This window comes from Chenopodium album, chromosome 13 (genome assembly GCF_948465745.1).
Source record: "Chenopodium album chromosome 13, dcCheAlbu1.1, whole genome shotgun sequence".
NCBI lineage: Eukaryota > Viridiplantae > Streptophyta > Magnoliopsida > Caryophyllales > Amaranthaceae > Chenopodium > Chenopodium album.
The window spans coordinates 14,028,504-14,044,980 of NC_137846.1; the positions used below are offsets into that span (position 1 = coordinate 14,028,504).

At 36.1% G+C, this 16,477-nt stretch overlaps 2 protein-coding genes across 2 annotated transcripts; both read right to left on the reverse strand.

Annotated features, from left to right (window-relative positions):
- Positions 1–1,379: 1,379 nt before the first annotated feature.
- LOC145575252 (protein FAR1-RELATED SEQUENCE 5-like) lies at positions 1,380–3,714 on the reverse strand. The gene is made up of 3 exons (XM_081633143.1): positions 3,664–3,714; positions 1,480–3,096; positions 1,380–1,436 (listed from the first exon to the last, which is right to left on the reverse strand). Exons 1-3 carry the CDS (start codon positions 3,712–3,714, stop codon positions 1,380–1,382), a joined length of 1,725 nt encoding a protein of 574 aa, XP_081489269.1.
- A 2,846-nt stretch (positions 3,715–6,560) lies between these two features.
- LOC145575253 (uncharacterized) lies at positions 6,561–7,334 on the reverse strand. Its single transcript, XM_081633144.1, has 2 exons — positions 6,924–7,334; positions 6,561–6,788 (listed from the first exon to the last, which is right to left on the reverse strand). The coding sequence occupies exons 1-2, from the start codon at positions 7,332–7,334 to the stop codon at positions 6,561–6,563; spliced, it is 639 nt and encodes a 212-aa protein (XP_081489270.1).
- Positions 7,335–16,477: the final 9,143 nt, after the last annotated feature.

The window sequence follows — 16,477 nt, forward strand, 5'->3', positions numbered from 1 at the left end:
CCCATCCTCGGCTTATCTGCGATACTGCGGAACTAGCCCCTCCGGCAGTTCCAGAGAGGACGAACACTGATTACGTAAGTATTTTATGAAGTGCATCATTGTGTTATTTTATTATTGTACAAAATATTATACGTTATGATTATTTGCTTTGTATTTTGCAGTGGATGGGTCGTTCCATGCATGTGATTCGGCGATTCATTGCAGACACGGGCGGTGAGGTCACCCCAACAGTGGTTGAGGCCCAGGAGCTTATTGCGGCGTGGGATGCAATGATGAGAATGTAATAGAATTTAATGTAATTTTTAATTATAACTAAAATTGTAATTAAAAACTAATTAAAACTGGAATTTAAATAGCGTTTTTAATTACAAGTAGAATTTCTATTAATATTATGCCATGTTGTTATCCTACTTGCATATCGTTGGTCCCAATCTTGGACGCTAAATTCACGAACGTCATACCAAAATCCGGCTATTGGGGGAACAGGGAAATTAGGAGACATTTGCAACCGCACGTAGTGATAGTTCCCCACCGTTAGTAGTGCAAGCTCCCTACTCGGGCCCGTGGAAGTGGACGGGGCACTCCACGGTAACACAGTGATGCATGGATACACACCTACACCATCAATGCCTGTACCGAATAGCATAATGACAGCGTTGAACAGATTTGCGATCGGGAACAAGTCTTGAAACACTGCCATCCAATGGTCGCCTGTGCACCTACCACCAGTCCACGTGATACGACGAACCTCATTTTCCAATTGATCACCGTAAATGTGAGAGTAGACGTTAGGATGCCTGGTTATCTCATTTGCAATCACAGTCCTAGCCAATATCCATTCCTCCTGGTTACCCCAAAAGAATTCTGCAACACAACGAAATCCGCAGTTGCCATCACCGATAGGGTCTACCCATCCTTCCAAATACGGCAACATGACATTTGGAAACCAATCGACGTACAAAAACTCGTCGATGTTCATCTGATTACCTGTAAATACATCATCAACGCATTAATTACATATTCGCCATTCATTACGTAATGTATAAAAATATTAATAATAATAACAATTTATACCAGGTGGCGTCCTCATGTTTACAGATTCATTTGATATTCCACGACCGGAGCTGGATGTAGAACGACCCCTGCTTCTACCACGACTTCGCCCACGAGCACGACCACGACTACGACTGCTCGGAATGTGCTCGAACCACTTGCACCCCGTCTAGTAGACGAGGACCACTGCTGGCCTTGTGGTCGACCCCTGGTTGTCTCGTTTATCTCAGGTTCTTCGTAATCTCCTTCTTCAGGGTGAAGCTCCGCAAACAACACTCGGTTCACACTCCGCACAAAACCGGGGTCGCGTTGTAGAACCTCATCAACTAGGGATCTAAATTGTGCAGTGTCCTGTTCCGACTCATCAGCAAAAGTATGAATGCCTACACCATCCCCAATGACGAGAGTCTTCCAAAAAGGATGGACCTGATCCAAATATAAACCCGTGCCACCCTGAATCGAGGTATATATGGTACAAGCACATGGTAGGCCGTGTGTCATCAACAACGCACAACCACATCGCTCGTACACATCATCAGATAACTCTCTCATCCTGGTCACCTCATGCTTCAGAATTTTGAGACCGTGGAAGGACATATGGCCACTGAGATTGTGCAACGGCATGCCCCTATACTCCACTCCAATTCGTCGTCTGGAGTCCTCCAAATGATGACGAATTCCAATAAGCAGACCCTCTGTGGCGCGGTGCACACGACTGAATATTGAATCCAACGACCCTCTGGAATTACCGAGCCATTGTTTAAGCACAGAATGTTGGCTCTCCACCCTACACGTGTTCACGTTGCCAAAGTGCAACACCTGATTCGTCCATGCCAAGATAAACTTCTCCTTGTGTACAAGCCAAGTTTTTTCCACATAATCCACAACGGTACGCCATGATCTTCCCCAAGTATCCCTCATTTGACGCAACTCAAATTCATACTCAGCCTCAGTTGTTGCATTCATGAGTTTTGACCACCTCCCATTTCTAAATTTCTCAGCTAACACCATATCTTTCTTACACAAATGATATACCTTGGCCAACACATCTTTGTTGATATGCCATCTACATAACAAGTGAGCTGTGTCTGGGAATACCTCTTTCACCGCCTTCAACAGTCCCAACTCTCGATCAGTTAGAATCGCAGTAGGAGTCACTTCAAAACCCATATACAGCTTCAATTTCTCCAACACCCACTTGTAACTCTCATAAGACTCTGTCTTCATTAAAGCATACCCGATCAAAAAGTTTTGGTTTGTCGGTGTGACCCCAACAATCTCGAAGAACGCCATGTTGTACCTGTTTGTCTTGTATGTGGAATCCATCCCTATGACATGTGGATAAGTCCGCAACATATTAGCCATCTCTGGATGTGCCATAAAGGCATGGGTGACAACACGTGTGTCGGGGTCAGCAGCTACCCAACTAACGTACTTGTGCTCGTTGGCCAAGTGAAGAAACTGGTTTACGACATCTCTCCCTTCACTATCATCAACCCTTAAACGACTTCTGAAATTATAGATGTGCCTCATGTTAGGGTTCTCATTGGGATACGCATCTTTCACAGCTGCCATTATGTTACTAGGTTTTGCACATGCTGAACTCATTTGTCGAACCAATTGCTTCGCAGCCGGACTTAAACCACTCACTTGTCTATGACCCTCTCGATAAACCATCATAGGGTGGTTGTGCATGCCATGCAAACAAGATACAGGAATTATTTGCCACCCAAGATCATCTACCACACATGTGATCTTGATCCGAAAAGGACATTTGATACCCTTTCTTTTTGTGTTTTTTCGTACAGCATTCTCCATATCCCTGTCTTCGGCTGTATTTCTATGGGCACGATCGCACTTCAGATACTTGACCGGCCGACCATCTCGTTGTGTCTTATACGAAGACTTTGTAAGGAAAAAGCCGCAACCAATAGAGATGTTTTGAGCCCATTCAAAGGCCTCTTCAAAAGTTGGGAACATCGTTGACGTTATAAAGACTGCACTGTAGTCAACTCCATCACCCCCATAATCCGGCAATGACGCCTAAACAAAGAAATAACATGAAATTTAGCATAATAACCATGATAATAATGGAAATACAAAACATAATAATCACAACAATGATCACAACTTAATTCTACTTATCATAAAAATAACAATAATAGTAGTAGAAATAATAACAATAATAATAATAATAATAATAATAATAATAATAATAGAAATAATAATAATAAAAATATTAGAAATAATAATAATAATAGTAATAATAATAATAATAGAAATAATAATAATAGAAATAATAATAATAATAATAATAGTAATTAAAGCAAAGATTTTTTTTTAAAAAAAAAAGTACAAAACCGCCCTAGAAAACCGGTTTGACCATGGTCAAAACGCCCAGGAAAAGCGGTTTGACCATGGTCAAAACGCCCAGAAAAAGCGGTTTGACCATGGTCAAACCGCCTAGAAAACCCGTTTTGACCACGGTAAACCGGTTGTCCTAGGCGGTTTGACCATGGTCAAAGCGCTTTTCCTGGGCGTTTTGACCATGGTCAAACCGGTTTTTTCGGGCGGTTTTGTACATTTCCGGCGAGAAAATTAAAAATTTACCTCACCAAGTGGGTCCGCCGGGGTGGACACCCTGCTTTCCGCCTCCGACATGTAACCGGGTGGCGATAGTGGTGGTGCTGGTGGTGGTGGTGGTGGTGGTGGTGGTGGTGGTGGTGGTGGTGGTGATAGTGGTGGTAGTGGTGTTGGGTGTTGGTGGTACTGGCGGTGGTGTTGATGCTGGTAACCGTGGCGGTGTTCGGTGGTGGTAGAGTTTACTTTAGCTCGGTTTTGAGAGTTAGAGTTATGAAAGGGATGGAAGATAAGAAATAGAGTTGAAGAGGGTAAGAAATAGAGTCAAGGGTAATATCGTAATTATTTTGTAATTTTGCGGGCGTTTTGAGTAATTTGTGGGCGTTAAATAACAACCCCCATAAAAAAAAAATACGAGTGCGATAATCCGAAAACACAAAAAATTGAAGAATAACTTATTTTATTATATGACGGGCCGTGCCTGGCTCGTGCCGTGCTGGGCCGTAACTGGCCGTGCCACGTGCCGCCGGCCCACGTGCCGGCCACCGTGCCGCCCGCCGTGCCACGTGCCGTGCCCTTGCCAAAATCCAGAAAATTGTTCACGGCACGGCCCACGGCCCACAGGTAGGCCGTCGTGCCGGAGTCGTGCCGGGCCCGTGCCGCCCGCGTGCCGGCACGGCTCGTGCCCATGTTTACTCCCACCAAAATATCAGATCTAAACCCCTATTTCGATCAATTCCTCAAATCTGCCCTCATCTCCTCACCTACCCTCATGAATGCTACTTCAACTGTCACCATTAATATGGCTGTTGAAGGCTTTAAATCTGGGGAACGTTCCAGATTTCTCCTCTCTCTCTCTTCTCCTCCTGGTAATTTTCTTTTTCTCACTCTCTCTCCTCTTTCTCCAAACCCTAATTTCTCTTATTCCTCCACCTTTCTCTGAGTTCTGATATACTTTTTCCTTTGAAAATTTAACAAATATGAGTCCCGCAAACGAGAAGAAACCAAATGAAGATGTAATTGCGACCTACAAATGTGAGCGTTAAACTGGGAAAATGAAATCGGTTCGAACTCAAATTTACATGGACAGGAAACGAAAGTTCAATGGTGGTGCTAAGCTTGCTCTGTTAGGTTCCGATGAGGAAGGTGAGGGCTCGATTCCAGCAGATCTGGGCAAAAAAGCTGAGTTCACCACTGACAAAGGTACTGTTGTACCTGTTGTGAAGGACGAAGTTGCTAAGTCCCCCGTTGCGACTTGACGTTATAAGTTCCTTGAAGAGGAGGCTGGAGGTAAGAAAGTTGTCCCTGAGAAGGCCGATGTTGTTGTTTCCGGCAAGAAAATCAAGAGATCTGGCTCCTTTGGGGTCGAGGAAGTTGATGTAGGGGGGGGGGGGGGGGGGGACAACAACCCTCCCAACTACGGCTCGAACTAATGCCGCAGCGTAACGATTTTCTTACCCTTATTTGTTAAAATTAATTGCTTTGAAATACTGTTCAGTTCTAGAACTGTTTAATTGTTGTGATAACTGGCAAATTGGTGGTCATTGTTGGTTGATGTTTGTAATTCATGGGAAGGCTTGATTAATTGTTCATGTTGTTATTATGTCTTGTAATTTCTTGATGATTTGTGGGTTATTGTTGTTTAATTGTGGGCTGCTGTAATTAAATTCCTGGCTACATTTGATTACTGTTGTGTAATTGTGTGGTGCTGTTATTGCTTCGACTCTGAGTTCACCTGGTTGCTATGATCTGTCTTTTTTTGTGGTAATTGTTGCTTGTTGTTGATAATGTATGGCACTTGTCAATTACTGGATTTGATTTGGCTTACTGGTAGTAATTGTTTCCTGTTGTTGGTAATAATTTGGCTAACTATTACTAGATTGTGGTTTGTTAGTGGTTATTATTGGGGAATGTTGGAAATTCTGCCTGTTTTGGATAATGTTTTGGCTATGATTGGGAATTTGTTGATTCATGTTGGTTGTTTGATGGTTATTGATGATAATGTAGCTCTGTCTGAGTGTTGGATATATGTTGGCCTGAAACTGGATTTTCTATCTAAGTGTTGTGCATATGTTAGCCTGAAACTGGCTTTTGGTGTAGGTCCAGTTTGGATTGTGATTGGGAATTTGTTGACCCATTGTTGTGAATTTGTTGGGTATTGATGATAATGTTTGTCCTGGTAAATCATGTGTGGGTTGTACTTCTGTTGTAGAAGTTGGTTGTGAAATGTGAAATGTGTCAATGGCTAGTGGGAATTGTGAAATGATGAATGATGATGCACTTATAGGCTGTTGGTAATGTTATTAGATGTTCCTGCAATTCAGTCCCTTATTGTTGGAGTCCCTTTTGTGTTGTTCTCAATGACTATGCTAAGAGAGAACATTATTTTTTCCTACATATGTGTGTCCCTACATGAGTCCCTTCATGAGTTGTGTGGTCCTACCTGATGTATGAGTCCCTTAATGGAATGTAATTGTGTGTGACAAATCCAAATGATGAAGGGACTCATTTGACACAAGTGAATTGATAAGTGGGAATTGCTCCAACAACTTCAACTGTAAGTTGTTGTTGAGGGAACCACTTATGCAATGAATTTGATAAAGAATAACCCTCTGATGGATTGATATTTGTGTGTGTTTGTGTATCACAATGGAAAACATAATGTAATAAGCACATGTACATAAAACAACCATAATTGATAACATTAAGTTCTTCAAAAGGTTTTACAAGTTCAAAATAAGCTAGCTGAGACTGCCTTACAATATATGGCTTGGACTTTAACAAAATACACATGACCAATTAGTGTAAAACAATGGTAAAACCAAAAACACAAAAGACAACATACTATTTTACCATCTGCTTCAATTCTCTTCATTGTTTATGTGTGGCAGTCTCACTATCACTTTCTGTGTTTGTGTGAGTTGTGTTCAGTCTACATCAACCTGCATTCCTCCATCCTCTTCATTGCCTTCACCTGTTGAAATGAACAAAGTGTTGAGATAATCAACAGCTTGTTGAACCAAATTCCTGTCCACCTGTAGTTGTTCTGGCAGTAAGCCAAGTCTTTCCAGCTTTTTCTTCCCTTTGTCTGGTGGGGTGAAATTATTCCCACCAAGATGATTCAGTACTTCTTCCATGCAGCATTGTAGTGTTATCTAACAGAACTTGTTCAACACTGGATTGAACAAGTCATATGCCTTTTTGACCCTGTCTATGAGTTCCCCTAAATTTTTAGGAAATGATTGATAATGTATGGACTGTATGGCATTGAATAACCCTAAATCAAGCACATTCAAGTCTGGTGATTGTGCTGGCTGGTATATGAACTGAATGTTGAACCCATCTGACTGACATGCAGCAATAAATTCCTCATCCTTAGGAATTTGATGAGGTCTGGCATTATCCCACTGTATCTTTATGTCCTTGGGCAGATGGGGTGGCCATTTCTCTTTTATTGCTGGAATGCAATTGTTGTGGAGTATTTCTTTGATTGCTTCCTTGTTTACATTCTGAGTTGCCTTAACTTCCACAGCCCCAGCTTCTCTGTTCTTGCTTTTTTTCTTTGCAATTGTACCATAAACAAATGGAAAGATTCCATACTTTCCATCATGTAGGACATGTCCATGGGTGTCAAAAATTGGCTTGCCAATCATTGCCATGAACATTCCTTTGACCTTGAATGTAATACCCTGTAATTTCATACGTATTTTCTAATTAATTAATTAGAAATTATTTTATAAAAAGGGTATTTTAGTAAATTAATTATTTGGAGCCAAAATAATATTTGAATTTTGGCACCAAAAGTATTTTGAAAACTAATCATTATTTTGGATAAGATTTATTATCCATTTATCTTATTCTAAAAACCGTATTATTTACATATTTCGGATATTTTAATTAAAGCAAAATAATATTTTATTAATTATTTATGATGGCCGAAAATTCCCAATAATTAGCTAGGGATTTCGGATTTTCCATGTATGGAAAATCTGATTTTTCTTGGTCATTTGTTGGTGAATAATTGGTATTTTATTAATTAATTATTTAATTATTTATTCTATATTATTTATACAATTATTTATTCCTTAAAAATCGAGCAAAATCTTCCTAAATATATCTAGAGGAGTCCGAAAATTTGAGCTATGGTAACCTCAATATTTTCGGCCCTTTTGAATTATTTTGGGGGAATTTATTTGGTAAAATTGTATTTTTAATTATCTCCCAAAATCTCTTATTTTCCTTAATTCTATTTCTCCATCTTTTTAATATTTAATCATCATATTTTCTTGTCATTCATTCTTCTTAATTATTCCCCAAGTAATTTCAATTTCCTTATTATTTTTCATGACATACATACATTCCATATTCAATTATACACAATCTCTAAGTAATCCCTTAAACCCTACTTGCCATAATTCTTCCCACATTCTCTTGCTATAATTCTTGCATGAGCTAGCCTATAAATACCCCTCCATACCTCACATTCTTCACACCAATTCTCTTCTTTTCTTCTCCTCTTTTTACACAAATCATCCCATTTATCTTTGAAGCCAATTTTCGAGCACTTCTAGTCAGTTTTTGGTGTATTGACGTTTCACAGAAGATTGTTCCTCTCGAAAAATCCTTGAGGTTAAGCTCAAGAATCACCCAATTCGGGGTTATATCAAAGGAGTTAAAGCCTCTGCAAGTTCTGCTATTCTTTCCAATGCAAATCCAATTCTTCTCTTTTCCTTGGTTCCTTATCTTTTCTTCTTCTCTTCTCTTATTCAATTATTATTATTATTATTATTATTATTATTATTATTATTATTATTATTATTATTATTATTATTATTATTATTATTATTATTATGGGGGGATTTATAAAAATTATTATGAGTAGTTTTAATTATATAAAATCAGATTTTTAATGATGTTTATGAAAATTAATTTAAAAGTTTCATGTACATATAGTTGGGGGTTTTTAATTTTATTATTGTGATTATTTGTTAACCTTATATTGATTAAGGTTATATTTACTTGTAGGGTGTGTTCGATCAAGATTCTTGAGGTTCTTTTTGTGTGTTTTTGCTAAGCAAGGATCAAGGTATGTTAGGTGGTTAGATACCTTGAAAAAGATTAGTTTGAATGAGCATGTTTGAATGATTTCTTGTGATGATTGAATTAAATTGAATTGAATTATGATTATGAAATAAAAGTATTTTTAAATAAATTGGTTTTGATAAAAAAATTGGAGTATTGATTTTATATCATGTTTTAAATAATTAAAATTATTATTCATGTTTAAAAGATTTGATTTTGAAAGCATGTGGAATTAAATAAAAAGGAGTTTGAATTATTATTATTAAAAGTTGGAATTATTGGATTTAAAGAGGATTTATTGAATTATTATTATTATACTTTACAAGCATGTTGGTAATCCCACTATGCGGATTTGGTTTATTGATAAGGCCTTGGACTTTGTATGACCGGGTCTTTCCTCAAGAATAGCCTTGTAATATAAGGAGACTAGCGTGGGGGGTGTGCACACTTGGGTGAGGAATTGGTTTTAAAGGAATTGGATTAAAAGGAATTGGTTTTAAAGAGGAATTGGTTTATTGAATTAACTATTGATATTGATTATTGAATTTGGTTTTGGAATTTTGAGTTGGAATTATTGGTTAAATCATTGGAAAGGATGGAATTGATTTCAAAAGCATGTTTGCTAATAAATTGAGTTTAATTATCTTGCACTTATCGTACTTAGCATATTTTGCTAATCCGTATTTCTTATTTTGTTTTGGTTCGCCCTGTTTACCTTAATAGTAAGTAGTGTTGACTAATTTCAGGTGGAGTCAATAATTGAGCATATGGAGTCCCGGGAATGGTTCACCTAGATTAGGATGTGTTGGTCCTTGTATTTATTACTCATGACAATGGTTACTATTTATAAGTCTATTATTAATAAGAGAAGAGTATTGAAGTTTTCCGCCGCAAAGTATTGGTTTGTTTTGGTAAGTTTGAGTAGCCTTGCGTAATCACGCGGCGGTAATACGCCTAAGTCTATCTCTACAGTATAATTAGACGTATTATACTAGTATTTCCGTAGAGGGAGATTTGAGGGTGTTACATTGAATCTTTTAGACTGTTGGCACCTATATGGATTTGGTTTATTAGGCAGCAGGTAAAACCTCCTTGTTTCTGGGTTCAAGTAGAACCATTTTTCATCTATGTGTATCACTTCTTGCATATCCTCAAACTTTGGGTTTGCATTCTATTCAGCAGGTAGCAGATGACTTAAAACCCATTTAAGTCTTGCTACTTTACGGATGGATGTCAGAGCTGGGTGATTGGTACTTGTATGTGTCCTCAACCTTCCTTTTTTTTTTTAACTTGTGGATGGTAAAATGTGACACATTCAGAGCAGCTCCATAGCTTCTCTCAGTTGTCCTTTTGTATAAAGGGACTGACTGCAGAAACTCATTTGTATACTCAGTTGGTTTAGGACCAGTTTTGCCTAGCTTCTTGGATCTGACATCTATCACATTCCCTGCAACCATTTGTCTTTTTATGTCTTTGAAAAGTCTCTGTGTTGTTGATCTGTGAACATTAAACTTTCTTGCTTGCTGTGATAAAAACCCTCTTGACAAATCTTCCCCATCTAACTTGAGAAGAATAGCATCAACAAGCTCTCTTTTTTGCAAAACAGTAAGTTGCTTCCTGCCTTTGGGTTGCTGCAGTGCTTCTTCATCTGTCTGATTTTGATTACTGCCATCAGTTTGTTCACTGCTGCTTGACTCACTGTCCATATTAGTTTACATATTCACTTCATCATTTAGCAATTATTCAATGCTAAAAAATTCATCATCATATAATTCTGCCATTGTTTTGAATTTTATGAACTCTTGCTTCTGACAGATTGCAAGATTGGTGATGAAGTGGGAGTTGCTGTTTTTTTTGGAAGTGCTCAAGCTCAACCAGCCTAACCTAAGAGCATGAAGGATGATGTTGCACTAATTAGTTTTAGAACTGTAGCTTAGTATTGCCTTTTGTCAAGAAAACATGGTGTAGTTTGGTTATGGTAGAACTTTTGGTTTGTATGAATATTTTGAAGTCTAAAGTCTGTCTGTAGGTTTATATACTCTCACTTGAATGAAAAATTCAAGTGGAGGGAAAAATTTGATGTGAAAAAATGAAAACTTTGAAAAGTAGCTGAAATTTTGGGTGGGAAATTTGAAACCTAAAAAATTTCAGTTTGTCTCTCTTCCTTCTAAAACACCGGGTCCCCTTTTCCCTCCCTTTTATTGAATTAATCACATGCCCTTCTTTCAATTACTCTCCCTTAAACTCTCCTTAAAAGTTTTGCCTAGAAGTCCGCGCGCAACCCCTTTGTTGTAAATAACTCTTAACGGAGGTAGTATATTACATGGCTGGCTTCACAACTACTACTCTTGACAGGTCAAAATGTCAATCAATACTCTCCCATTATTCATTCGTATTTTTACTTTTTAATGTTTATGTTTAAATTTTATTCTACACTCTACAAATATCACTTTGATACCAAGTTAAGCTTGGTCTAATGAGAAAGAATGCGCATTTCAACTTTAAATTTGGGCGTTCAGTTTCCTTTAGAGGTACTTTGAGAGTGGGGATCCCTAACCCTTTCCCCTTCATTCTCAAAGTGACTGACCCACAAATACTAGATCAAAAAAAACCATGAGGGTTGAGGTTCAGTCATAATCATTCTCCTAACTAATAGGTAAAAAAAAGAAACATATTAAACAAATATTTTTAGGGGTATAAATATCCATAAAAAAACCACAAATTATATCACTAATAACCCAGGTCACTAGATTACAACGACACGTGTCACTCCAGTTTTTTGCCAAGTGTTGAGCCACGTAGGAGACAACTAGATATTATTATGATGAAATTAGATATCACGTTAGATTATATTGGATAGATTTGTTTAGGATAAAAAAGTATACATAAAATAATTTATAATTTTTTTGAAAAATTATCTTTTTATTGACAAATGAATTTTACTTAAACAAAACACCACATATTACAATTACTTTGAATATCCAATTAACAATAGGGTTTTACTCCTATACGAATAACCACGTAATTATAATTATAAATATGGATGACCATGTATTAATAATTTTAATTAGTCTACCTTTGATTTACCATCAAAGCTTTTGAATCATGTATTCTTCACATACGATTGTAACTTTTTTCACATAAAAGCGTTTTAATTTTTTTTTTTAAAGGTACTACTAAATTTAATGCTACAATTATTATTATTATTGAATATGCCACAAATAAGTACACTTTCTAAAATGGGTATCCAGGGAAAACGCCCGGGGGCACGTACTAGTTTTCATATATAGCTGGTCACACTGTGTGGACAAGGTTACTCGGTCGGTTAAGAGTTACTCGGTCAAGAGTTATTTAGTTGGTTAAGGGTTAGCTGGTCGTTGTTTTGGCGTGTGTCAGCTTGACGGACAGTGTGGCTAGCCAGACCAAAAAGCGCTAAAAAAAGACAATTTACATTATTGAGGATAAATAAGTAAGTAAACATTTCAGATGGTATAATTGTCCAAATACTATTCATAAGAATTACCTCAAACTTTATAAAAAGTAGTAGTGTAACTATTTGCTAAAATCAGCTGAATTTATACCGTTTGAATATCAATATTTTATGATTGTACTTCCTCCGTTCTTTTCACTTGACCCACTTTGACTTTTACACTATTCATCACCCCTCCTTTGACCGTCTTTTGTGAAAATTATGTAAGTAAAAATATATTCATGTGGGATCTATTTGGATTTGTCTCAACAAGTACTATCATAGTATATAAATTTTATAATTTTTACTTATGGAGAATTAAAATTATTGATCGTTAAAATTTTACATTGACTAGCATGAAAAAAGAAACAGATCAAGTAAAAAAAATAGAAGAAGTATGTATTTTTTGATAATTATTAAAAACATCATTGGCCAAACCGTAAAACTACAATACTTATATTGAAATAAGAAGCATTTACAATACATTTATGGTTAGTGGTCAGTTAATTAAAGCGGTCCACTTATAATTAAAGTGGTGCACTTATTATTCTGAGAAGAGAAAACGGAATACAATCATAAATTCTTTATAACTATGATGATGTATAATTAAAGAAAAATATATTCATGTAAAATTTGTTAGATTTAATTTGTCTTCATTTATATATTCATTTTTAATATCAAATTTTTATAGTTTTTACATATCAGTAATAAAAGATATTGATGATTAAAATAACACGTTTGTAAGCGTGTAATAAGAAATTGTTGAAGTATATCCTACCAAATAACACATTTAAGTATCCCATATTGGTTGAAAAATAGAAAATTAATCACTTTATAAAGCTAAGGAGCTACTCTTTCTATTGCCATATGATTTTGGGATATAACCTTCTTTGGACTTGTTACGTGGACTCTCTCTCACTCTTGGTTTGCGGGTGTAGCTCAGACCTGTATTTAACATATATGGTATTAGAGTCAACCGCACTATTAAGACCTTTACTGGTTTGAGTATATTGCCAGGCCAATGATTTGGGACCTTTTATAGCTTTAAATAGTCTGGGCCAAACTAAATTGGATCAAGTGATCCTTAAGTTAAAGAGACCTTACATATGAGGGGGAATGTTGAAATATATCCTACCAATTAAATAACACATGTAAGTGTCCTACATTGATTGAAAAAAAGATAATTAATCACTTTATAAGACCATAAATATTACATTCATAAAAAAACAGAGTATGTACAAAACAAGGTCCCCGTGGTATCATAAACATTTATATCGGGTAGATATTTGTGGAAAGTAGATGGAAAGTCTAAAGACCCTTATACCCTTGTCATTAACCATATTTACATGGTAATTGGTGAAGCATGTATATAACGAATTTAAATTTAGAAAAAATTGTAAACTACCCCTCAAATCATTTAAAATTGATTTTACTACCCTTTTTTTTGTTTTTTTAAATAATCACCCCTGAAAGTAAAAGAAATTAGAAATCACCACCACTTAACTGAAAGTTAACAATTTCCGTGTCAAAAAGTGGACTACTAAGGTTTTGGGGGTCACTTTGGCCCTATAAACCTGATTTGAGGTCAAAACACCTAAAAAAGTATCGAAAATGTCTTTAAGAGTTTTACACAAATCGAGGTAATTTATAACATATAAAATGAGGCATTTTCAATAATTATTTTAAATTCTGACCTCAAATTGATTCCATGGGACCAAAGTGATCCCAAAACTTTAGTGTACCAAGTTTTGAGACGAAAAATCAAATGTCTTTTATTTAAAAAAATTGAACTTTTAGTTAAGGGGTGGTGATATCTAAAGTTTTTAACTTTAAGGGTGGTTATTTAAAATAAACAAGAAAAGGGGTGGTAAAATCAATTTTAGGTGATTTGAGGAGTGGTTATTTACAATTTTTCCCATTTAAGTAATAAATTAAAGAACAAGTAATTGTTGGAAATGTAGAGTTTTTAAGCAAGACTACTCAAATAAGTAAACATGAACAAGTTGTTGTTCAAGAAAATAGATAAATTTGGTATGTTGTAGAAATTTGGAACAATTAGCATGAAACCAGTAATAATTCGGTGTAACTGAAGTGCGTGCTCAATTGCTCATTATATTCGTCGATTTGTTTCCTAAGATTAACAAATGACTTGCACAAAGACACTTTAAGGTAAAAAGTTGGAGTGACACAATTAACCTATGTCCAAGGAATTGTGTTAAGCTTTTGTGCAAGTATAAGAGATCAATCATAGCTTCATGCGTGGAAGAAAAATCAGAACATAGATAAATAAAATAAAATATAATTAAAAAAAAAAAGAAAAAGAAAAAGGCAAGTGATAATAATTTTTGAAAGAAAGGAATACAAAATATTTGTAACCCTCAAATCAAAAATATAAGTTTGAACGATAAGGCATTATAAATTTAAAATCCAATAAATATCAATCATAAATTATAAGAGGCAAGGGAAGAAAGCCAAGTAACATTTTTTGTTGGATATATAAAAACATAAAGAAAACTCTACTCCATAATCCATATATAAAATTACTCATACATTTGCTAGTTTGCCACAACTAGACCTATAAATTCCTAACCCGATCCAGTATTCCAACCCAACCCAATTTTAAACTCGTTTTACTGAGAAAAAACCCAAACTCAATCCGACCCGACCCAAATGATCCGAATTTGATCCATTTTAATTTTTAATGATCCAAGCAATCCAAACCACTTAAACTAAATGACATAAAGAACTCGAAATTTGACTCAAACCTGACCCATTGACCTGAATTGACAGATCTAGCTACAACCCATGTTTGCAGTGCAAAGCCATACCACAAATTGCCACTATATGTTTGCAGTGCAAAGCCATACCACAAATTGCCACTATACCAACGCTACCCATGTCATAATGTTACATTAAATTGAGCAGGGTCACTATATTCATACATTTCAATGATGGGAAGGTGGTGATGGTAATGTTGGCGGAGAAAGACGTGGTGATCCTTTGTAATGTGAGCCCGTGCAACGAGGCGGAGGTGGAAGTGGAGGTGGATTTGGCTTGATATAATGAGGGGTGTGGCCGCGTAAAGGTGGTGGAGGCACTCTTGATGGCGGTCTTCTTCTAGCCTTTTGTGATGCACGACTTATAAGATCGGCCCTTATCATATCAAATCTAAAATTAGTCGGAGGTCGATATTGCAAACCTTGTCCTACGCCAATACGCACTTCAAACACGATAACATGTAACACTAACAAAAACATCAACATAGTAATGTGTGTTGCACATAATTTCATGATTATTCTATGGAATGAAATAATAAAAGAAATCCAAGTTTTGTATTTTGATACGAATGAAAGGTAGTAAGAAGATAGTAGCAAAGTTACACTGCATATACAAGTAGTACTAGTATTTTCATAATAGGTGCGCCGTGATGTTAGACTTTAAACAGTGGCAGCTCATTTCACACGGCTAGGAGTACTTACCTAACACTTTTTTTTGTTCTATTTTATTCGATCTACAGCTATCATCACAATTACTACTCTTCACGGGTCGAAACATCAATCAATACTCTCTTTGTCTCGAGATGAACATATTATGAAATACGGAGTAGATAGAGTACAAGTATACACAAGTGATTTAATCTTTTATCGCAAACTTTTATGTGCAGGTAGTCACACTGTGTGGCTGGTCACCGTGAAGTTACTCGATTAGTATTACAAGGGTTATATAGTTAGGATTATTACAGGATTTTTTATAATTAATAATATAAGTATTAATTCGTCAGTGTCGTAGGGGTTACCAGTGGCGGAACCAAGGGGGACTGGGTGTGGCCAACCGTACAGGTAACGCACTGACTATACATGTAATCCCTCTGGTTTTTTATAAGCTAGAGTTTGATTTATACATTTGTTGAGACACAAATTTGACCATTAATATCTTTAATTAGAGGTTAGTAAAATTTATAAAAAATTTAATTTATAAAAGTAGACATTCTGACAAATCCAACAACATATTATATGATCATATTTATATATTATATATTGGTAAAAAAAATTTAAGTCAATGATAACATATGAATAGTGAAAAATCTCAACTCTGACTAAAAAAGAGGGAGTACATATGTATTAGAACAAATCAATGGCAGCAAGCTTATTGGCAATTAGTTTGCCACGTCATATAAGTTTTATTAATAAGCTAGTTGTCATTTTAGCTACTTTGAGCTCCAATAGCTAGCTATTAGCTTACTATTTAAATAACGGTTTTTTTACAGCATACCCCTGATTTTTTTATTTATTC

Coding starts and splice junctions, on each gene's coding strand:
- LOC145575252 (XM_081633143.1), bottom strand. CDS start 3,714: ATGTCGGAGGCGGAAAGCAGGGTGTCCACCCCGGCGGACCCACTTGGT. Junction 3,097..3,663: donor CGGCGGACCCACTTGGTGAG/GTAAATTTTTAA, acceptor TTCTTTGTTTAG/GCGTCATTGCCGGATTATGG. Junction 1,437..1,479: donor CGGGTTTATATTTGGATCAG/GTCCATCCTTTT, acceptor GGGATGGTGTAG/GCATTCATACTTTTGCTGAT.
- LOC145575253 (XM_081633144.1), bottom strand. CDS start 7,334: ATGAAATTACAGGGTATTACATTCAAGGTCAAAGGAATGTTCATGGCA. Junction 6,789..6,923: donor CACAATCACCAGACTTGAAT/GTGCTTGATTTA, acceptor AAGTTCTGTTAG/ATAACACTACAATGCTGCAT.